The sequence below is a fragment of the Rhinolophus ferrumequinum genome (assembly GCF_004115265.2).
Source record: "Rhinolophus ferrumequinum isolate MPI-CBG mRhiFer1 chromosome 13 unlocalized genomic scaffold, mRhiFer1_v1.p Super_scaffold_3, whole genome shotgun sequence".
Taxonomy (NCBI): Eukaryota; Metazoa; Chordata; class Mammalia; order Chiroptera; family Rhinolophidae; genus Rhinolophus; species Rhinolophus ferrumequinum.
Genome location: NW_022680356.1, coordinates 2,569,768 through 2,593,662, shown reverse-complemented (window position 1 = coordinate 2,593,662; position 23,895 = coordinate 2,569,768). Strand labels below are relative to the sequence as shown.

The window sequence follows — 23,895 nt, the reverse complement described above, 5'->3', positions numbered from 1 at the left end:
TGAAATGTGTAAATTATGGCCCTCGTGATCAACTTTGCATCAGAATAAATAGCGAAAAAGTAAAAGCATTCAAAAATGGCTATGCAGCAAGCAGAAAGAAATGAAGCTTAATGGGGAGTTTTCAAAATCTGAAGTCACCGTCTGTACATCGCCACATACTAGATGTCACACCATTTTTTTTTTGTTTTTTGTGCTAAAGTTGGATAACATCCATTTGCAGAACTCACATGTCAGTTCTCCTAAGTAGACATGCTCCTGAAGTACTTTAAAGGGCATGAAGACAAACAGCTTCTTTATTTGCTTTGAAAGGAACAGCCAGTGGGTATCCAGATGGGATCCAACTAAATCTACTTCTATAATTCCAGAGGGAATTATGTGGAAGTGCTGCCTTCATCTATGAGGACACTATAGTGGCAAGGAGGGATATCTCCTCTTACACTGTGAGTTAGGGTGGCTAACACAAGAAGTCAGAGCTCATGACCTACTTGATGTGTATTTATAGCACAACTCTGGCCATATGAGGAGCATTATTTCTTTCTCAGTGCAGTTGAAAACCTGCAGTTCTCAATAAGGGCCAGTTTCGCTCCTAGGGGACATTTGGCAGAGTCTGCAGAAATTTTTGATTGTCACAGCTGGCGGTGCTACTGACATCTAGCAAGCAGAAGCCTGAGACGCTGCTAAGCATCCCGCAGTGCACTGGGCAGCCACCCCACCACAAAGGTTTCATCTGGTCTAAAATGTCAGTAGTGCTGCAATTAAGAAGCGCTGCTAATATAGCAAAGCCATCGCTTAGAGACGTAGCTCAAATACAGTTTTTCCTCCTGAATTGTGTTCACTTGCTAATTCCTCACTTGTTTGTCGCATTACAGGAAAATTCAAACATTTTTCCTTTTTTATATGAAAAATGTGATATTTGATTTAAAATGTAAAACGATTCTGTCAGTTTGAAAGCTCAGCTTTCTTTTTAAGATTTTATCTGTCCACATAGTCATTCTCACACTCCTCTGTGTAAACTCTTTGGTAGCAACAGGTGACAGATTTTTTTATGTGTATGCTTCCTTTCAGCATCAAAGGCAAAAAAACCATCTCAGTTTTCTGGGAAAATCACTGTGAAAGCAAAAGAAAAGAGTTATTCTAAACTTGAAATACCATATCAAGCAGAAGTGTTGGATGGGTGAGTTTCTCTTTAAAATAAATTCTGTTTTCCTGCTAATTGTCTTTAGCAAAAGTAGTAGCCAAATTCACATAAATTCCATGGCAGTATTGTTGAAAAGAACAACTTCAACTGTAAAGGAGAAAAATCTCTATATTTTGTTTATTTTTTACTTTCTTAGAAGAAAAAGGTAAATGGGATGATATAAGTTGAACTTGCCGTGAATTCTTAATGATTCAATAATATGATAGAATAATGAATCTATTTTCAAATAATATTTAAATCATTTGAACCATTTCCTCTCTAATTCTTTTTGTAACATGAAAGTGGTTGTGGCTTGTTATTAAAGTATATGGTCTGTCACCCCAATTAGTTTAATAAAAAATTAAAATTAAAAATAAAGAAAAGAACTATCAATAAAATAAATAATAAAGTATATTGTCACTTGAAACAAAATCATTTGTATTCCTTTATAAACTTGTATATGTGCTGCCGAAGCGAGCACAGTATTCCTTTATAAACTTGTATATACTGCTCTAGAATTACAACTTTTTATAAATGGGCACTAATAGATGCAGCTCATTTTCTAATTATACTATAACCAGTAATAGTTTAATATCCAACGTGGTGTGGGGGCTCAATTTAACAAAGCTGGTTGGAATTGAGTAATGAACATGATTCTTTTTAAAGTAGCTTAAAACTTTTTCTGTTAATACATGTTTGGCTTTAATTTTTTATTATGTATAGTTCCGTAGAAAATAGTTCTTTATATTACATTTCAATATTTTGCAAGCTAAATTTTGTTTTAAATCATGTCTTCAATCACTAAAATATTTATAGTTCTAATTCTCTAATAATAGTTATTTATGCTGAACATAAATTATTCACAACAAAAGAACTTCGATTTCCAATTAACACATGGAAATAAAAATGATTTATTTTGTTTATGTTTTTGTTTTGTTTTTAAATAGTTATTTGGGATTTGATCACGCTGCAACATTATTTCACATCCGAGACAGTCCTGCCGACCCTGTGGAAAGGCCAATTTACCTTACTAACACTTTCAGTTTTGCGATCCTCATTCATGACGTGTTGCTACCAGAAGAAGCCAAAACAATGTTTAAAGTATGTGTGGATCCTTATACTTTTAACTTTACTGATATACTAACTAGATGATGCTGACATGTTTTTTTCTCTCTCATCATTCCCTAGGTTCACAACTTCAGCAAACCAGTCTTAATTCTTCCAAATGAATCAGGATACATTTTTACCCTGTTTTTTATGCCATCCACGTCATCCATGCACGTAGATAACAACATCTTACTTATTACCAATGCTTCTAAATTTCATTTGCCTGTGCGGGTATATACAGGCTTTTTAGATGTAAGTATGTCATCTACCTTTAGAATTCAAACTCCCTACCCATCTTCTGTGTTTTCAGGTATCAGTAGGCAGTCATCATCAGCAGGCACCCTTGCATTTTGCTGTTTTCTGTGTTTACAAGTAGATTTCATTCCTCCCTACTCAGTACTTTCCAGATAACTGGTTTTCACCCTTCCCAGCAGCCATCTCCCCTGGCAATACACTTGAATCCTCTAGTTACAGTCTCCACTTAGATCTTCTCCACATTTTGCTTTCTCTTGATTTTGCTGTTAATTGTTAATCTATTACAATCACGGGGAAGCTAAAAATGAACAAAATGGGGGGAAAAATGAATGAGCAGGAAAAGAACAATACAAGGAGGTTGAAGAGGGAATTATATAAGGAAGAGACTTCCAAAACCAGGAAGTATCAGGGTGAAGAAAAGGAAGGTGGTAAAGGTACACAGGTGGAATGGTAATCTAATCATGGCGCAGAACGGAAGACTAAAGGTCTTTTGGTACAGAAAATAAGCCAGGAAAAAAAAATCCCAAGTGTCCTTAGAGTAGTCAGTGAAGGAAATTTAGATAAGAAGTAAAACTGATATGAAAGATAAAAAGATAATGCGAACATAGAAATGCAGTTCTCCAAAAAGAATTTTAGGACTGGAGGGGCCTTCAGTATTACTCCGCTCCTTCATTTATTTTGCTTAAATGATTATGTATTTGTAGCTGTTTTCATGAATGCATGTTGTTTACTGAGACCAAGGACTTTTTGCCTAATCCTCTAGGGCTCCCTCCACTGACCCCCTCCCAGTACTTCAGCTTCCTGCTTCTTTATGTGCCTTCAGAGGACACAGCTGTTGAGTAGAGACCACGAGTATTTTTATTTTGATTACTGAAAATATTTTCATTGTACAAAGTTCTTAATTATATTTTATATATGTGTGTATGTGTGCATATTTATATAAAATATAGAAACTTTATCTTAATATAGTCATTTTTCTCTTGGTAACATTCTCTTATATAGTATGACTTTATATTTAATCTAGTTCTTTTCTATCTTTCCAGTACTTTGTATTACCCCCCAAAATAGAGGAACGTTTCATAGATTTTGGTGTACTGAGTGCTACAGAAGCAAGTAATATTTTATTTGCAATTATAAACAGCAATCCAATTGAGGTAAAAAAAAATCTGTTTTTATTCTAAATCACATTTAAGGATTTTATGCTGTGCTACAGTGATCACTTATATCTTTCTCTTTTTTAAGTTGGCTATAAAAAGTTGGCACATCATAGGAGATGGCTTATCAATAGAACTCGTAGCTACTGAAAGAGGCAATAGAACCACAATAATTTCAAGCCTTCCAGAGTTAGAAAAATCCTCTTTACCAGACCAGTCATCAGTAAGTAAACTTTCTTATTGTTTTCTTAAACTTCAGATGTAAGTCTGTAGCACAAATAAGACTGTTCCCATCTTGCATACTTCTGGTCATACATATTTTTACAGGAATCACAATAGCATCGGGTATTTGGTACTGAAAGGACCTTGTGGGTCATGTACTTGAACCCCTCTCATTATGATGAGGGCACTTGAAATGCAAAGAAGTTAAGTTCTACCCTGTCATCAAAAATTCTGTAACAAGCAAAATTTCAGTTGTTTTTTTTTTAACACAAGTGTCGTGACAGGAGAAATTCCCATAGGTCCCAGACTAACCCATGTCCATTGAACTTGCCGGGCAAGTTCATGCTATGCCTGCATGTGGTAGAAAGTGTCTGTAGTTCTGCTGTAATGCTTCCCGGCAGTTCTCTGCACTGCTGAGAAGTCTCAGAGAGGCGAGCATTGCCTGATCCCACCCCGAGACTTTTTTCTGTCTTACAAGTGCACAGCTGGTTGTAAAAGCCCGAAACCAAAGAAACTGAGTCTAGTCTCAGCAGTGCTGAGGAGGGAGCTTGGAGTTTACACTCGCTCAACACAAACTCAGAACCCCTGTGAGGGGTATGACGTACCTCGTCTGTAGCTTGGGATGGGACTTCTTTGTCAGTTTCACAGAAGGAAGAGCAGATGTCCTTATGCACTGATGGACCACAGATGACGCTTCCACAGAATGTCACCGGTTATAAAAACTGCTTTCAACAGTGCATGCTGGATGAGCCTCACAACAGTGTGTTTGGAGGGCAATTTGGCAGTATACTTGTATACCATTCCTCGGAATTCTTTCCGTGGAAGTAACTTAAAGAACCAAAAACTGTGAGAATGAAGGTGTTTGTAAAAGCATTATTAAGGATTCCATAACGGGAAACAGCCAAGTGCATAAAGGAAATCCTGATTTTATGGTTGGATATTGAAACAAATAACAAAATTATAAATGTGATTATGTATAGAAACTTGGAAAATGATTTATGAAAAAGTAGGAAACAGTACTAAATAATGGATTCTAATTGCATAATCGGATATTTGAATAGTGGCAGATTTATGGGGTTTACATTTTAATAATTTATAATGTTTTAAATTTGATTCAGAAATAAAGCCTCCTTTTAAAACAAAAAGAATATGCTCATGAGACGTAATATTTGTCATTCCAGCTAAAATTTTATTTTTAATACAGATGAAATGCTGAAAAGAGATAATAGCAAGGCCAGTCATTAATGTGTTTCTTTTAACAATGAAGTTAGATTAAATATTTGTATGTTTGTCTAATCTCAGATGGTTGCATTATACTGTTTTCTAATAAGACATTATAAATTAATAATTTAAGAAATCTGGATCATTTCCTGGCAGTAAGTAGCATGTGTTAACACATACTCTTTAAATTTGAGAGGCCATTCAACAACATAAAGCCTGTTTGACAGTTTAGGGTTTTGGAATTCATTTTTATGGAAAACTATAAATACAAAACAAGGGACAGAAAGAGATCATTGTTACAAACACTTAAAATAGGACGTTTTAAGTGAGTTGCCAACTTCAAAATAGCAACTCCACGAAGTGATTTTTTAAGTTTATAATGCTGAAACTTTCAACTGTTTTCTAAAAAGCCATACCTATCAACTAAATTAGTGTCTGTTCATATGAAACACACATTGCCAACAACTCTGTGCTCCTCAGACTGGTGTTCTGAGCTGGGTAGTTACAGAAGCATGATGAAAACATTAGAATTGTACCAAACCAACACCAGTGCTTCTAACAAGGGGAAAGTGGGTATGTTTGATGTATCAGTTTTTGTTATTTTGCTGCAAATGTGAATTCTAGATAAAATACAACTAAAGTCTAAAGTACAAAACACAAAATAATTTTGTGGGTGTTTTGGAAATTTTGTGATTGACTAGAATAAGTGCAGAAACATCAACAAATAGCTTGAGAAAACAAAGACCCTTTTCTTCTTTCAAATTGGTACTTCTTAACCCTTCCATGGGATGTTTTCATACGACCCCATTTCATTTGCTCTGAAGACATGATTATTAACCAGACACTTAAATTCAGAACTTGAAGCAGAGCCAGCTTTGTGTGTACTTGTGCCCTGATGTGGCTGAAGGGTTGGTGGGAGGCCGCATCCCTCTGCTCCACCCTCACCCTCTTCATCCATGCAGGTACGTGGGTGCTGCCTGAGGACCGTGCCCTGCCCCACCTGGGAGCTGGGATCTGACGGTCCTCAGGGATGTGGTTTTGAGAGGCGTTTGTGCATGACGATCCAGTACCTCCGAGTTGTCCTGGTGTGCGTCAGGCTTCGGAATTAGTCCATCGGCACAGCCTCCTTCGTTGGAGTGGGAACTTCACCCGGCAGGGCTAATGAAGGGTGTCGTTTCTGCTGCACACAGGTCCGACTGGCGTCAGGCTATTTCGCTGTGTTCAGAGTCAAACTGACTGCAAAAAAACTGGAAGGGATTCATGATGGAGCCATACAGATCACAACAGACTATGAGGTAAGAACTGTATGGGGGAGACTCATGTCAACGGGGTTTTTCTGAATAATTCAGTTCTTTTTTGTTTTTATAGAAACAGAAAACTAAGTTTACTTACAAAGTTACAGTTTACCTGTTTTATACCTTAAAAACTGAGCTTTTGAGAATATTTTACTGAATATTGGTGTTCATTAGCCTATAAAACCCAAACCCCTTGACTAAAAGCAACTTCAAAAAAAAAAAATGCCTTTGGCACATTTCGAATTGTTCTGTGAGAAAGCTGCTTAGCAGTGGTTGTAGTATTGCATAGCCCCTGGCTGAAATCCCTGAGGGAGAGCTCCCTGATTCTTCCTGCAGTCATAAATACTCTCCTGGGTAATGTTTCCGGAAGGGAAAGGCAGATACATCAGGAAGTCACATCTTAATTTGAGTTCTCAGCAAGTGTATTTACATGACTCGTTCTCAGTCAAGGCACAAAATGAAGATGGTGGAGCTCTTTGAGGACTCCTGTGGGTTTGAGGTGTAGCAACCAGTGAGATTTTAAATGAATGTTTGTCTGCCCAATCTAAATATTCAATTTAATATGCAAAAGCTCATTGGAAAGTTGTGAACTGCTGAATTCAACAGGTTGCTACCCTTGTTCTCCAGCCTCTTCTCAGCACACATAACCCCCTACATGAAAGAAAACCAATTCAGAATAAACAGACTCGGTCATTTATTAATACATGACTTGTCGGGAGTGTGTCAAATTAATTCCAAAAAAGTTTTCACTCATGATAGAAATAAATGTATTTTATAGCAAAGACAAGTTTTTGTTAGTATTGATGAAAATAAGAATTAGAAAAAAATACTTAGAGAAACATCTTTGTGAGTTACAAATGAGTGTGAGTTAAGATTCAAAATCTAGAATGTTCCATTCACTTCTCTAAATTAGGTTGATATTAATTTACTGCTATATACAATAAAGAGAGGGCTGTATAACTATAAAAGCTGGATTTTTCATACATTGTTTTAGGAGTACAATTTGACTTTCCTTTTTAAATTCTAATAATCTACAAAATAACCTGTATTATGAAAAAAATGTATTCTTTATTCCTTTCCCATTCTTTGGTCTTGTTTACCATGTTTTCAATGAATCACTAAGAAGTAAGTACATGGAAATGTGTTTTGTGGAGTGCATTGGACAGGCTAAACAGTACCCTGGGTGACTTTAACATTGCTTAAGAGTTGGTTGTTGCTAATACAAGTCCCAAGATGAGGTTTTAATGCCCAAGTAGTACAGCAACGGTCCAGATCAGTCTGCTACTAACACGTCCTCCTTTGTGGTCTGTCTGCTCACCCCGCAGATCCTGACGATTCCCGTGAAGGCTGTGATCGCAGTGGGCTCACTGACTTGCTTCCCGAAGCACGTGGTCCTTCCTCCGTCCTTTCCAGTAAGACAGTTAACTTACAGACTTTTCCATGCTAGTTTTTTCTCTGCCTTTCCCCCGTGTTCCTCTAATTCAACAGAAAAGTCAGTTATTCTTTATTGATCTCTTATTTTAAGGTAAGACATTGCACACGGTTTTTTAGGAGATAAAAAGAGGAATAAGAAATGCTCCCTTTTCTCAAAGAGCTTTCTGTCTGGAATGGGAAATGGTCCCATGATTCAGAGACGTGACACAGGGTGTCGGAATGGCCCTGAGACGGGTGAAAGTAAAGTGCTGTGAGGGAAGTACACATCCGGTTGATGAAGGTGCCCTGTGAGGGGCTCAGAAGGTCTTCTGAGGGACAGCTGCATTTCGGGCCCAGGGGACAACCTCATAGAGACACGGCAGTCAAGTCTGCGATGGCTTTGGAGGAGTGGCCCAGTTTGGCAAGAATGGAGGGAAGTTTCAGGAGAAAAGTTAGTATGAGGGTCATATGAACAGAAGCAGGTGTGGGGAGGCAGGTCACTGGAGGAATCAGAAATGTGACTTAGAGTAGGGCCTGGACAGCAGGGAGAAAAGAAACTCGGAAACCAGGAGACAGCCACTGCCTCCTGGGGGAGATGATGCAGTCAGATGAAGGCACGCAGGGTCACACGAGTGTCACCCTGGGGCAGGGGACATGGCGGCTTAGGAGAGACAGTGCCTTGCGAGATTGTAACGTTATATGCAGTAAAACGTAAATTCAAAAGTTAGCTCCTTAAAAATACAAATTGTGAGTTAGCAGGTTCTGCACATTGAAGATTGGGTCTTAATTAAATCTTTGTCTTGTCATCTCACTTGGTACTGGCATGTGGGCCTCGACTTCGTTATTTACCCAAAAGGACCTCGTTCCTTCAGTTGCCTTTTCAGTCAGTGGTCTCCTTAATCACTGTGTAAATCCTGCAGTAAATGAGAAAGCATCTGTATGAAAAGAAGGTGCTGGTTTTGAAAGACTGCAGATAAACTTTTAGGTCTCTTCAGGCGGCTTACAGGCCAAGACATATGCTGCAGTTACAGATTACCTTGGCGTTACCGTGTTGTCGGGCTGCTCTAACAAAGGGCCATAGGCTGGGCCGCGTAAACAACAAACATTCCTGTCTCACGGTTCTGGAGGCTGGGAAGTCTAACATCAAGGTGCTGGCAGGTCCGTGGGGTGGTGTAGTGTAGGCCCTCTGCCAGGTTTTACACATGCCCTCTTCTCATTGTATCGTCACTCAGCCTGAGGAGCAAAGCGGGGGGCAAGCTCTGGTCTGGCTTCTTCTAAGAGCACCAGTCCCATTCCTGAGGTTCCACCTTCATGACGTAATCACCTCCGAAGGCCTCACCTCCCAACACCATCACATCAGGGGCTAAGATTCCACATAGAAATTCTGGGGGGACACAAGCTTTCAGTCCACACCAGTGACCAAATTCTGTGAAGTCTTTTATCGGATGGAGAATACTAGCGCTAACTAATAAAAACAATACTTAAGAGTAAACATTTTAAATAACTCTCCATTTAACACTTAGTATTTGAATACTGTTGTAAAATTAACTTGTATATCCGTTACCTCTTTTGACCCCCTCCATATTCCTGAAAGACAAGACATGCACACGAGAAGAGTAGTTATTAGCGATACATGAGGACTAGGTGACTTCTGCGGACACAGCTGTGTAGAGGCCGTGCCGGGCGCAGGCCCACTGCGTCCCGCTCTGTGCTCCTCCCATCACAGCTGCACACCTGCCTCTGGTGTCTGTCTCCTGGGGTTTCCTCTGGCTCGGCTGCCAGTGATGAGTGTTAGTCTTCACCTCACCATCACTCGAAAGACTCCTTCCTATGCACTCGCTTAACCTCTGTGTCTTTTAATACCAGTGGGTATGCTCAGGTTATAAGAACATAAACTCCTGTATTCAGACAAAAGAAAGTAAAAGATTACAGCAGGATTCTTACTAAGGATTTTTTTAAATCACATGACTTTTTACTTAAAATCTACTACCCTGTCATAGGGAGCCTCATGCTGCTGATAAGAGCAGTCATTGATGATTTAATGGTTTAATCTGTATGCTGTTTTAATAAGATACTTGATGACCTATACTTTTAAAAGAGGTCTCTTTGGCACAAATGCTATCTTTCTTTTATAAAGAAAATACTTTCTTCTGAGGAAAAGAGGTCTGGGTTTTTTGGTCTTCGACTTTGGAATTCACTTATTTCATCCTGAATCTGGATACTTGTAGGATACCCTGCCCCTGGTATAAACAGACTTTGCTGAGCAAACCGACAGTGACCGTTTCCTTTATTCAGTGCTGTCTCTGTGTGCACCTTTGTTGGCATCCTCAATATTGCAACATAAAATATGAACGTTTTCACTTTAATTCATTTTCACAAATTGCAGAGCTTTGTCCTGCTAATTTTTCTGTAACAGGCGATAAAAACAACATCAAGATCTATATACACACACACACACACACACATACACACACGCACACACAGGGTGCCAAAAAAAATGTATACACATTTTAAGAAAGGAAAACTGTATTAAAATTGTAGTACTTAATATATACCGATAGCAAAAGATGAATACAAGTCACATTTGCCTTCTGCAATTACAAGAGGTGCTCAAAGTGGTGACCATCAGCATCTAGACACCTCTGATTACGGCAAACTACTGCTTGAGCAACATTGACCAAAGGGCCCACTTGTGTACATTTTTTTGGCACCCCCAGAGTATATGGAGCTCTGATTGCAAATTTAGAGATTATCAACTGATGGAAAATCTAAATGCCCTTTGACCTTTAGTTTCCTAGAAACATGTCTGTCTACTTTTAAGTGTGTGTTCTTAACAAAACCCAGCCATATGCACATGAGTTTGTTTGTTTGTTTTCTTCAGGGGAAGATAGTTCATCAAAGTTTAAATATTATGAACTCCTTCTCACAGAAGGTAAAGATACAGCAAATACGATCTTTGTCAGAAGATGTGCGGTTTTACTACAAACGATTACGGGGCAATAAGGAAGACTTGGAGCCAGGGAAAAAATCAAAGGTTAGAAGTGTCCTGTTTGAGAATTGCAATCTATGAGTGTTTGTTATTTGACCTTCTATGGACTTGGTACTCATGGTTCTCCTGTGCCTTTTCATAGATTGCAAACATTTATTTTGACCCTGGACTGCAGTGTGGGGATCACTGCTATGTTGGCTTGCCTTTTCTGTCCAAATGTAAGTGACCTTGCTGTTCTTTCTCATGCCCTTCACTCCCCCAAAATATTCTTTAATGAACAGCTACCACTTTTAAAGTCCATCCCTAGCTCTTGGGCTGTAGAAATCATTTGTAGGAAAATGGGTGAGTGGATATGATGTAGGATGGGTATGTCGTAACTTACGTTCTGTGTTTTAGCTGAACCCAAAGTGCCGCTGGGGGTGGCCATGCAGGAAGAGACGTGGGATGCTGACTGGGAGCTGCATCAAAGCCTGTTCAAAGGATGGCTGGGGATAAAGGAAGACTCGGGTCATAGGTGAGGCGGTTCACTTCAGGTATTTTAGCTGTCTTTACAAGTGCAGAGGTACTCCCTAAGTGTTCTTTTGGTTCTTTTTAATTTTTTATTGGAAAACAGTGTGTTTTTCCAGGGTGCATCAGCTCCAAGTCAAGTCGTTGTCCTGCAATCTACCGTGGTTCCCTGAAAATAAGACCTAGCCAGACAATCAGTTCTAATGCATCTTTTGGAGCAAAAATTAATATAAGACCAGGTCTTATTTCACTTTAATATAAAATCGGGTCTTATATAATATATAATATAATATAATATAATATAATATAATATAATATAATATAATATAATATAATATAATATAATACTGGGCATAATATAATATAATACCGGGTCTAATATAATATATAATATAATACAATACCGGGTCTTTTATTAATTTTTGCTCCAAAAGACACATTAGAGCTGATTATCGAGCTAGATCTTATATTTGGGGAAACATGGTAGCTGTGGAGGGCATAGCTCAGGTCCGAGTCTAGTCGCCATTTTCAGTCTTAGTTGCAGGGGGCGCAGCCCACCATCCCATGCGGGAATTGAACTGGCAGCCTCATTGTGAAGAGCTCATGCTCTAACCAACTGAGCCATCTGGCTGCCCCCTCTAAATGTTATTCTTACGTGAGCCTACTTCACTTCTCTATAGCTAAGAAAATATGCCTAATCTTCAGAAAATTATTCAGGAGGCATCTTGAATTGCCATTTTAATTGTATATTGCTCAGAAATATACACGCTACCATTTTCCTCTTTTCTCCATACCCCAGGTACTTCCTTAAAAATCAAAGAAACTTTGAAGTTGTCTGTATGTAAGATGATAAGAGTGTCCACCATAGACACAGCCATTTGTATAAGAAAGAAAGTTTTTACCCCCCACTGGCCTCTGTTAAAGCCAAGGAAACTGTTCAAGGTTTAATCCCACGTTGGAGGCCAAGTATGTATTTGTAGCCGCCTCCTTCCTCCCCCAGAGCTGAGCTTAGGGGGCATGGGGCCTTTTAGAGGGATTCAGCCATGTTCTTTTTTTTTTTTTCAATCGTTAGTCTTAACTCATGTAATCCTCTTTTTTTTCCTTTTTTTTTAAATTAGTTTCAGGTGCGCAAAACAATGTAATAGTTAGACATTTATCATTTATATCCCTCACACAGTGACAGCCCCCCTCCCCCATCCACTGTCCGTCTGACATCGCACACAGCCATTACATTTCCACTGTCTTATTCCTAATGCTGTACTCCGCTTCTTGTAAGTATATACATATATATATGTATATGTATATATAAAATTATAGTTGACATTCAGTATTGTTCAGCTTCAGGTGTACAGTGCAGTGATCAGGCATCTACATCTTGAAAGTAGAAAACCTGCTGCACTTGGTGATCTTGTCGTGTACTTCAGGAGAGAATTTGAGCAGAGTGATGATGATGTGACAGCTGATGAGAACCACTCTTCTCAGTTGGCCCATCAGAAATGTATTTGTCAGTGTCATCAAGATTCTGCACTTTATATACTATAAAATTTTCAAACTATTAACAGTTAAATCTGAGGGGTTCTGTTTTTCTGAACTGTCTGCTCTGAAAACTTTTCGTAAGGCAAAGAGAGTGAAATTTTTTCTTTAAAATGGTTAAAGTAAGTGCAGAGAGACTTTCTGTAATGAAGTCACTAAGGGAACAGTAATGAAAGCACTCCTCGGTCCCCTGCATTTCCACGGTGGGCATTACAATGTGTATGCAGTCTCCAAATGTTAACGTCCAGTTAGAAATAAGTCATTGTAATGCTGCCTTCGGCCCAGCTGCCAGGGCCTTCCTCACCACCCACACCAAAAGCACTGTCTCCTCTGTGCACCCAGCTACTGTCTGCCCCAGGCCCCCTGGTCCCCGCTGTGCAGTGAATGGGGCATTCTCGCTGCTCCTACCCGAGCTGCTTTGTCAGTGTGTTACTGAGAGAATTTCTGTTACTCGTCTCATAAAACCTGTACTCCTAGCAGTTAACGTATGCAGTAGTGTTGGGGGTTAAAATAGACTTCAGTGTTTGGGCCCAGGGACCTGAGACCCCTGTATACTATCGTTTCCTTAGAGACTGTGTTCTGAGTTCTAAACAGCCGGTTTATTAACACTCGTAAATAGGGAAATACTCAACGGAAGTCCCGAATAGTGCAGTGAACTTTACATATATTTGCCCCAATCTTCGCACATGTTACCTCCTCAACTGACATCTTCATTGCATATCAGGACTTTGTTTTGTGTTTATCTCAAGAGGGGAAAGCCATATGCCAAGCAATGCAGGGCCTTCTCATTAGTTCTCCTGAAAATGTTCTCAGCACCTAGATCTTTCCACTAGGCATGCAAGGTCCTTTGGGTCCCCAAAATATCATATCTGTGTATGCATGCCTTTTTCTTTACATATTCAGTGTGAAAACAATACAGGTGATCAGTGATACATACTTTGGCATTGTTTTGTGACAGACTAGTGATATCTTCATACATGTCTATTAAAAGCACAGTACAATATTAGAGCAAATAAACCTGTTTATTCAGGACAGAATAAACTTTCTCAAGTACGCAAACCTACTAGAACTTCTTGTTTTCAGGAAACTCAAATATTTCATTTTGATATAGTGACTTAACCAATTGTTTTTTCTAGATTGAGCGCTTTATTTGAAGTAAATACAGACCTTCAAAAAAACATACTGTCGAAAGTCAGCGCCGAGCTCTCCTGGCCTTCCATACTTAGCTCGCCCCGGCACTTGAAGTTCCCACTCACGAACACAAACTGCTCCTCAGTGAGTATGCAAAGTGACATAAGGTTTTGGAAAGGCCTAGTACGATTGTGAATGTCTACTACTTTTAACTGTGGAAATCTTTCATTTCCTGTTTCCTTACTTTGTTTAAGGAAGAGGAGATTACTTTAGAAAATCCTGCAGATGTCCCTGTTTATGTTCAATTTATTCCTCTGGCTTTATATTCCAACCCTTCAGTCTTCGTTGATAAGTTATTGTCAAGGTAAGCATTGCTTTAGGTAATCAAAACGTTCCTACATTAGATTTGAATTATTCTTTTACACACTTAAGACTCTTGCAGATCACGTGCAGTCAATTTGGCTTAAAGAAATCCTAGGTCTGGAATGAACGTTGAGAGATGTTTCCGGGAAGAGAGATTGATATTATGTAAAACATCTAGAAAAGTTTTCAATTTAAGACAGAAAATGTAACATAGAACTTCTTCCTACAAAATTATAAAGAGAAAGCAAGTGGGACCTATCAAATATTTTAAAAAGTGAACAAAATCTTAACTCTAAGCTATGGCCGTTAATTTTTTGAAGACTACTAATTTGATAATAATGATCTCATATGTGCCAAAAGATAATTTGCAAACAAAGCACAGACTTGATAATGACTGTAACCCCTTTGATTATGATGCTGCTCACAGAGAAGCACACGTCTGTTTTTATTTTAGGTTTAACTTGAGTAAAGTGGCCAAGATGGATTTAAGAACACTAGAATTCCAAGTCTTCAGAAACAGTGTAAGTATGCGAGCTTCATACTATTCCACAAAAGTAACTCTGTATATGATCAAGATATAATTCTGTATATGATTGGGGCTTGTGTGGAGGAAAACTATTAGCTACCCTTAAATTTGGCTGACAGGCAAGTTCCTGCAGAAGTCAGAGCAGTCCAGTAATGGTTATAGAGGCAACAACCCAGGCGGAGTGGGTGGGACTTAGATCGACATGAGGCATGCTGGATAGGACGTTCCTATTTGTAGGCGTTAAAATTCAGCCCATAATTGTATAATAACAGCTGCCAGCACTCAGAGACTATGTAGATCAGATGTGTATGCTACGTGCTATGACTCCTGGTGATCCCACGAATGAGTGACGTCCACAGTGTCCTGTCCCCAACAGCCCCACTCAGCTCCTGGAGACTGAGCCTCTGGCTTCTTTTATGGAGTCAGTCCATCTCACGTTTGGCCTTCGTCTCCCCTCTGCCTCCTGTTTTCCCAGCATTCTTGTCTTTCCCGGAGAACCCGGCCTTGTCACCATGTGTCCGAAGTAGGACAGCTTCATCTTGTCCCTTTGCCTCCAGTGGTGTTCCAGGCTTAGTTTGTTTGCTCTGACCCACTGGTGCGTCTTTCTGGGGGTCCAGGGGGTCCACAGAGCTCTCCCCCAGCGCGAATTTCAAATGAATCATTTTATTCCTCTCAGCCTCTGCACTGTCCAGCGTTCACGAAATTCCGTGCGTAGGAATTGGGAACACAAGGGGGTGACTGGTCTCGGCCTTCGCCCTAATGACATGACACATGTGTGCTCTTGGTGACCTTTCCTAGTTCTTCCATTGCTGCCCTTCCCAGTTTCAGCCTCCTCATGACTTCCTGGCTGCATCTCCTGGAATCGGTGACAGAACCAGTAAAATCTTTAACAATTGCAGTATCTTCTTTGCCTGATAAAGGCATGTGTTTCTTCTCTAATCATCATTCTTGTCCTCTTGATGTTCAAATGCAGCCCTGCTTTGGCCCTTTCTTTTTCCCCTTTCATCAGAAGTTACTTCAGATCCTTGCAACTTTCTGCCAGTGAATTGGTGTCGGTTATTGATATTTCTTCCACCGGTTTCACTTCTCCATCCTCTGAGTCTAACCCAGTTTTTCATATGTGTGTCTGCATACAGATTAAACATTAGGAAGACAAAATCCACCCTCGTCTGACACCTTTGCCTGTAAGAAATCATTGTCTCTCCATATTCTGGCCTAACAGTGGCTCCCTGTCCACAATGCAGGTTACACATCAGCACAATGAGAAATGTACTACCGTGTCTCCCGAAAATAAGACCTAGCCAGACAGTCAAGTCTAATGCATCTTTCGGAGCAAAAATTAATGTAAGACCCAGTCTTATTTTACTATAATATAATATCAGGTCTTGTGTAATATAATATAAGACCGGATCTTATATTAATTTTTGCTCCAAAAGACGCATTAGAGCTGATGGTCTGGCTAGGTCGTATTTTCGGGGAAACACGGTAATACATCATTTACTTTTATTAAGTCTCCAAAATATTGAACTTGTTCATTTAAGTTTTTATTTTGGATACTTTCTAATAAAACTGTAAGCCTCATGAATGCCAGACCCATGTCTGGCTATGTCCATACTTTAGCATAGTGGCATGCTTGGTTTTTACTCAGGGGCTATTCTTGAATTAATAAATGTATACATAAACTGTTTGTTCTGGGAACGGAGCACTCCTGTCCTGTCATGCAGACCAGGCTGGACAGCCACTGAGCACTCGTTTTAGAAGGCCCTAGTGTGTGCGGCAGGGCGTATTCAGTCAGGAAATGAGCATTAGAGCCAAAGCCACCTGCACGCTGACCCAGGTCTCCTGGTCTCATGGTGCTGCCTTCTGCCCAGCCACGTCCTCATCTGTCCCTCACTTCCTGGTCATGTCCCCTGCTGCCTGGGAAGCCTTCACTGAGAGGCTGTCTTCACTCTCCCTGACGCTTCCTTTACATCCATGTTGACCTGGTTTTTGGTTTTGTTTTGTTTTGTTTTTTTGTTTTTTAATTTATTGGGGTGACAATTGTTAGTAAAATCACATAGATTTCAGGTGTACAATTCTGTATTACATCATCTATAAATCCCATTGTGTGTTCACCACCCGGAGTCAGTTCTCCTTCCATCACCATATATATGATCCCCCTTTACCCTCATCTCCCACCCCCACCCCCTTACCCTCTGGTAACCACTAAACTATTGTCTGTGTCTATGAGTTCTTGTTTCTCATTTGTTTGTCAGGTTTTGTTTTGATGTAAGATACTTTGTTTCCCAAATGTTGGTGTAAGCTCCTTGAGGGATTGTCTTCTATTTATCTTATTTCCTTCCCATATTAATAACATGAAAGGTGTTGAATGAATGAGAGTAGGAATCCAGTTCATCCTCCATGATCTGAGTTACTTTAAGTGAAACGAGGAGTGATCACTCTCTTCCTCTCCTTGCTGTGCTCTTGCTGGACGCCAGTCACAGTGGTCACGCACAGCAGGGTGCCTTCCTGCCTGGAGAAGCTGTGCTTCTTCCCACTTGAAATGAGGGAGGTCGGGCTCCTAGAATAATCACAGCTTTGTACCTACCAGCTTTGTCACCTTGGTCAAGTAAATAAACCTTCCTTAATTTCAGCGTCCTCTCTCATAATGTGAAGTTGATAATGTGTATTTTACAGAGTTGTTGAACAGATTAAACAAACTCTACGGAACCTCTTAGATTTGTTCCTTGGCATATAGGAAGCCTCAATGAATTTTGCCTGGATAAGTCCATCTGTGACTAACTAGATCAAGAAAGAAAGGCAGTGGGAGGGTTTTCAGTATTTCGGGGCTGTAATGAAGAACACGTCCCAAAATTTCATGAGCACCTAGTATGTGTTAGTGTTATGTGCCAGTTGTATTCCCATTTTTAATTCATGCAATGATCATAGCAGCCAGCCTGAGCAGTTACTGGGAGAAGTGTTTCCCTCATTCTGTTGGTGAGAAAACAGCTCAGGAAGTGATCTGCCCAAGTCCATACCTGTAGTAAGTGGCAGGGCCAAATGCAGGCCCAGCTCTCGGATCCTGGAGCCCTGGTCCATACCGTCGTGTCAGATGGTCACTGCAGATTAGGTAGCACTAGTTAGCCTGTCAAGCCAGATGTTTAACAGTTCTTGAAATAGTTTTGTTCTTCCCTATAGCTTTGTATTTTAATCTATAAGGTACGTTATCCAAACCTTTATCGAATAGTTTTTATAAGTCTATCTTTAAGTCAGTCTTGTATGAGTCTTGTAATTTTTAGTGTTGTATTTTTTCTGCCAAATAATAGAACACTAGACTGAAATTTAGACAGTCATATATTCTAGCCTTATGCCCTTCTCTTAGAATCTTTTTGTATTTTGCTTTTTCCAGCCATAAAATGCCAACATAATAAGCTCAAACTTTTCTAAAAATCCAAATAACTAAACACTATAAATAAAAAATAAAATGGAGCCTAAGACCCTTCAGCAGGAAAGCAGTGACGGTAGCAGGGACACATCTGTGGGCTCCAGGGCCTGAGTGCTGGGTGTACAGCTGTTGGTTCTATGTTAAAACACTGAGCTATTCGTCTTAGGTTTGTGTCCTTTTCTGTATGTGTTACATTTCAAAATTATATAAAAACAAATGCCTAGTAAAACATGAAGACGTTGGACCCCTGTCCCCTTCAGTGTCCTGGGGAACAATGCAGAATATGAAGTGTCACCACCACTGGTTGCCCAGCTCTGCTTATCAGCTAACCGATGCCCAAATCATGAGAGAGAAGACTGTTGACATACTTAATTAAAGAAACTAGTAATACAGGGCTGTGGGTGGGGTACAGGAAAAGACATTTGTCCAGGGACTGTAGTCATGACTCCCGTTTGTTTCCCCAATGATCCAAGGCTCATCCACTGCAGAGTTCAGCAGGATTCACAGAGGGCCTCTCTCGACATTTAATCATAAACCTAATGCTAAAACCTGGAGAAAAGAAGTCTGTCAAAGTCAAGTTTACTCCAATGCACAACAGAACTGTTTCGTCCCTAATCATAATCAGGTATGGTCCGCGATTTCAGTGGGGGTGATTTGTAGTACTCACTTAGAAGTTCTGACCCGGTTTCTTTCAATGTGAGTTTGCGTGTTTAACTTACGAAAAATGCTTTTTTACTTTGTCCAGAACACACATGCGCACACGCCATGCCTGATGGACCGTGCCATTGTGGTTGTGTCCACATAGTGTCTTACTGTGCCATGTGACTCTTAAAAAATGGACAACTCTTGCTGTTCTCTGTGTACATGTTTTTTAAATGCTCAGTGTAAATGTCTCGTTCTTAAATTTAGTGTATTAATGTCTACATGGTGGTTTATACAACAGCGGTAAAACCTACAGATCAAAAGAATACGCAAATTTAATAGGAGAAAAATCTGTGATTCTTGTTCTTGCATAGAAATAACCTGACTGTGATGGATGCTGTGATGGTCCAAGGACAGGGAACAACTGAGAACCTGAGGGTGGCAGGCAAGCTTCCGGGTCCAGGGAGTTCCTTACGCTTTAAAATCACAGAAGCATTATTAAAAGATTGTACAGAGAGTGAGTATCCCTCACAGGTACAAATTTCCACATTTGCTTTCAACGGTAAATCATTCCAAATACAAGAACAGTATCTGTGTATGTGCACATGGATATACTGGTGATGACGACTTAAGATTTTTAAAGAAACTCCCTGACTTGCTTTCAGGGTTGTTTGCTTCAGCCCTTAAAAGATTAAAATATCAGTATTCGTTGCACGTCTTAGAGGCTACACTCTGCGTGTGAAAGATAAAGCATAATCAGACTTTTGCCATTTCATGTGACGTGCATCGTGGAGCACTTCCTGCTGCAATCTGGGTAAAGCTGTCCTTTGCCATGAGGAGGCAGTCCGTAGTCTCCGGCACGCATTCTGGAGGGATGTGTTGGTGTCTGGACCTGGCACACGTGGTCGCAAGATTTGTACTCACTCCACATTTGTTTCCTTCAGGTTTGAAACTAAGAGAGCCAAATTTCACATTGAAAAGAACATTTAAAGTAGAGAATACAGGACAACTTCCAATTCACATAGAAACCATTGAAATCAGTGGGTACTCGTGTGAGGGATATGGCTTTAAAGTTGTTAATTGTCAAGAGTTTGCACTGAGCGCCAATGCCTCAAAAGACATAATTATATTGTAAGTATTTTCTGACAAGTTCTAATGATTCACTAGCTTCTTGTTAACTTTTTATATTAGAGTTGTTCAGACTCCATGCAAATGTTTTCATACTCATCAAAAAAGGTTTTTACCCACAAATGTATTTACTTGATTTTTTTTCACTTAATCTTTGGTTATTTCTCTATATCTTTGTTTTCAAAATTGTGTGACTTCCTCTGTCTCCGAAATGGGTCAGATAATCTTAGAAACCAGTTTCAAAATTGTTTTCAGAGTTCTGTTGTTGGCAGGAAATGGGCTATAAATTCAGTCTCAGCAACTGAGCCAACACTGTATCACACGTACAGTTTTCCACGTGGTTGGGTTGCAGAGATGTGATGGTTGTCAGCAGACAGTTTGAATGCCTGTCGGTAATCAATGCAGCGTATTTCAGCAACTAATTGACAAGTTGTTACATTGTAAAGTTTATGTAATAAAATGTAACGTGTCCCCTTAATTAAAGTCCCCTTAAGTGTCTGTCGATAATTTCATGATCTTAAGTGGACATTTACTTGACAAGTTACCTGCATTAGTCCGTGTCAGGCACAGTGAGGAATGGGACAGCTTTCCTCAAGTACACGTCATCCGCTTGGGAGCATGCAGTCAGCAGAAAGTAATTGGGCAGAAAGCAGTGCTGCAGAAGATGAGGAAAAGACCCCTGGGACTTGCATGGTTGGGAGATGTTTGTTTGTTGGTTTGTTAAAGGCATTATTGGGAATGTATCCTGAAGAAGAGTATGGCCTTCAAGAAAGGAGGAAGAGGGGAAAGAAGCACAGAGACCACTTTCTAAATTAATAATTACTGGGAGAATCATTGTGTGTTTTTTTCTGTCATTTTTCTAGTTATTCACAGAACGTAGTTGTTTTTGTATTAACCTCATGGGAAAATACTTTTTCATCTTAAAATGAGGAAGTTGAATAAAAGTATCAAACTGTAAAATTCTGTTATGCTTCAAAGGTATATGAGACTGGTGTTAAGTTGAAACTGCTTATGGTATATTTGTAAAACTTGGTCTTACTGCCATCATTCTGTTTCAGGTTTACTCCTGATTTCACAGCTTCTAGAGTTATTCGTGAATTGAAGTTTATAACAACCAGTGGCTCTGAATTTGTGTTTGTATTGAATGCATCCCTTCCATACCATATGTTGGCAACCTGCGCAGAAGCCCTGCCCAGACCCAACTGGGAGCTGGCTCTGTATATCATCATCTCAGGAATAATGAGGTACTGGTCTTCTTTCGAGGTTGGTGTTCAACACTTGGCACTGCCCATCGAGTGCCCACTGTGTGTCAGTCACTGTTCAGAGTGCTGAGGACCTGCCCACGAACAGACAGGCCTCTCTCTCCGCATTAGGCTTAGGTGTCTGCTCCACGGCTAGTTGGAGCAATCAGAACCAAACCCTCTCTGGTGGCATATGCGCTAAAAGTCTTGTCTGTCTTTGAAATTTTTATACAAATTAAGTACGTGTTAATTTTTTTAAGGTAAAAACAGTCTCCTAATTTACCAGGTAGAGTTACTTGGTTTGGGCACATGTGATTTACTGAAAATAATAGTATATTCTTCATGAAACTGACCTAAGCAACAGAAAATTGATTAGAAATAGTTTTCAAATCCTCAATGTCCTTATCTTTTTTCCAGTATATTTCTTTATGTGTTTTGAGAATCAGACATTTAGAATCACCTCTAAATTAATTTACATAGTGACCCCACACATCATTTAAGGAAAAGAGTTGGCCTAGAGGTGACACTGAATGAAAAAAGCTTCCTCTTGGTAAAAGGAAAAATACCCTCCAGTGTCTGCTCTGATACAAATCATTGTTTCCTCCCTATGAGCCTGCTTACAAATTGGCAAACTTTTACCGGTAGTGCTTTGTTTTTGTCTTGTCCATTAAAACTGCCACGGGCATCGGTGGTTTTTATATCGTATTGTACTCTGCCAAGTTCCTCTACCTTTAATATCAAATTTGGTTCCTCGTGCACCAGTGCGTGAACCCAACCCTTCCTGTCCCCACAGTGCCCTATTTCTCTTGGTCATCGGAACAGCCTACTTAGAAGCTCAAGGAATCTGGGAACCATTTCGCAGGCGGCTGTCCTTTGAGGCCTCGAACCCGCCCTTTGATGTAGGAAGACCATTTGATCTCAGGAGAATCGTTGGTGTTTCGTCTGAAGGAAAGTATGTTCACAGGCTAGAAATAAATTCTCTAGTACATATAGATTTGGCTGATGTAATTAAAAGAAAAAATAAGTTTCTTTTCATCTTTGCTTGGAGAGAAAGTCTTAATTCTGATTACTTAATAATACCCTGCATGTGGTCTTCAGTTACTGAGAACTCACGATGGGTACCGTGTTTTTATTACACTGACAGGGGTTGAAACATCCTTAGCTCCATTGCTGACTTGATTCCTAAATTTCCAGATAGAGCAGACCATATAGAGTTGTGAAAAGTATCCCTATTCCTTGTTGTTTTTCCTCACAGTATTTTTATTTGTGGTGGCTGTACTAGTGAAGTATTTTTTCTATCTTAGATTCTGTAGGTTGTTATTTACTGTCTGCAACTGGTCTTTTTTCAGCTTGAACACACTCAGCTGTGACGCCAGTCATGGTCGGGGGTTCTATGGAGCAGGCGGCTCATCATCCCGACCCAGTGCAGGGAGTCACAAGCAGTGTGGCCCATCAGTCCACGCACACGGCAGTCACAACAATAGAAACTCAGCTGACGTGGACAACGTCAGAGCCAAAAACAGCTCTAGTACCTCTAGCAGGACTTCTGCACAGTCTGCTAGCAAAGCCAGCACCCTTGTCCTAGACTCAAATGCAGTGGCCCAGGCTCACACAGCTGGCAGAAAATCCAAAGGGCCGAAACAGAGCCAGCACAGCAGCCAGCAGCATGTCCATGGCACACTGGAGCAGCACTCTCCCTCCCCACCAGCACCATCAGCACCACCAGTGCCTCAGCACCCAGAGCCACAGCCAGGAAGGCTATCCCCCACCCCTCTCACGCACCCTTCCCACCCGGAATGTGCCAGCAGCACAAGGCACAGCTCGGAGGACTCTGACATCACCAGTCTCATAGAAGCCATGGACAAAGACTTCGACCACCATGACTCCCCAGCCCTAGATGTGTTTACAGAGCAGCCGCCGTCACCACTATCTAAAAGCAAAGGTGAGCCTCCTTTGTCACTATGGGAACAGCATGGCGCGTGACCCTGGGGAAGGCCAGTGCATGTGTGAGGATTGGTGGTTGGAGTTATGTACATAGCTTCCTCAGTAGGTGTTCATTTCCCATGTCAAAATGCAAGTAGAGGTGTCCCTGTGTCATAAGAGATAGTTAGGCTTCTTAGATTACTGAACAAACTCAGAAATTTATTAGACATCTACTGTTTTTCTTTCAGCCTCCTGTGATTATTATGTTATTGTAATAGGTGGAGCTTTTTTTTAGTTAAAATAATTTTTAACACAGTGGTAAAATGCAGATCAGTCTAACTCAAAAATAGGATCCTTACACAACCTGTACTTCAGAGCAGGGGTTGGCAAACTATAGCCGCAGGCTGTTCACCACCTGTTTTTGTAAGTAAAGTTTTATTGGAACACAGCCACACCTGTTCATTTACATATTGCCTGTGGCTGCTTTCGTGCTACAACAGCAGAATTGAGTAGCTGTGGCAGAGACCATAAGGCCCACAAACCTGAAAATACTTGCTTCCTAGCCCTATACAGAAAGTTTGACTTCTGCTTTAGAGTCTGCGTACTCTGTTAGATAACAAATGAATTTCTCTGTGACAATGACT

The 23,895-nt window shown here is 40.2% G+C and overlaps 1 protein-coding gene across 3 annotated transcripts in view; it reads left to right on the top strand.

Moving 5' to 3' along the window:
* Nucleotides 1-23,895, top strand: part of TMEM131 (transmembrane protein 131) — a 170,836-nt gene that overhangs the window by 113,425 nt on the left and 33,516 nt on the right. For all 3 annotated transcript variants that reach the window (XM_033100884.1, XM_033100887.1, XM_033100885.1), the window contains 19 exons: nt 1,066-1,174; nt 2,125-2,278; nt 2,366-2,536; nt 3,583-3,693; nt 3,782-3,916; nt 6,327-6,431; nt 7,757-7,843; nt 10,726-10,878; nt 10,976-11,051; nt 11,230-11,347; nt 14,010-14,148; nt 14,259-14,368; nt 14,822-14,888; nt 18,791-18,942; nt 19,334-19,476; nt 19,904-20,090; nt 21,146-21,331; nt 22,122-22,280; nt 22,678-23,270. In XM_033100884.1, the coding sequence (XP_032956775.1) occupies nt 1,066-1,174; nt 2,125-2,278; nt 2,366-2,536; nt 3,583-3,693; nt 3,782-3,916; nt 6,327-6,431; nt 7,757-7,843; nt 10,726-10,878; nt 10,976-11,051; nt 11,230-11,347; nt 14,010-14,148; nt 14,259-14,368; nt 14,822-14,888; nt 18,791-18,942; nt 19,334-19,476; nt 19,904-20,090; nt 21,146-21,331; nt 22,122-22,280; nt 22,678-23,270 (2,955 nt within the window). The remainder of the gene's footprint in view (nt 1-1,065; nt 1,175-2,124; nt 2,279-2,365; nt 2,537-3,582; nt 3,694-3,781; nt 3,917-6,326; nt 6,432-7,756; nt 7,844-10,725; nt 10,879-10,975; nt 11,052-11,229; nt 11,348-14,009; nt 14,149-14,258; nt 14,369-14,821; nt 14,889-18,790; nt 18,943-19,333; nt 19,477-19,903; nt 20,091-21,145; nt 21,332-22,121; nt 22,281-22,677; nt 23,271-23,895) is intronic.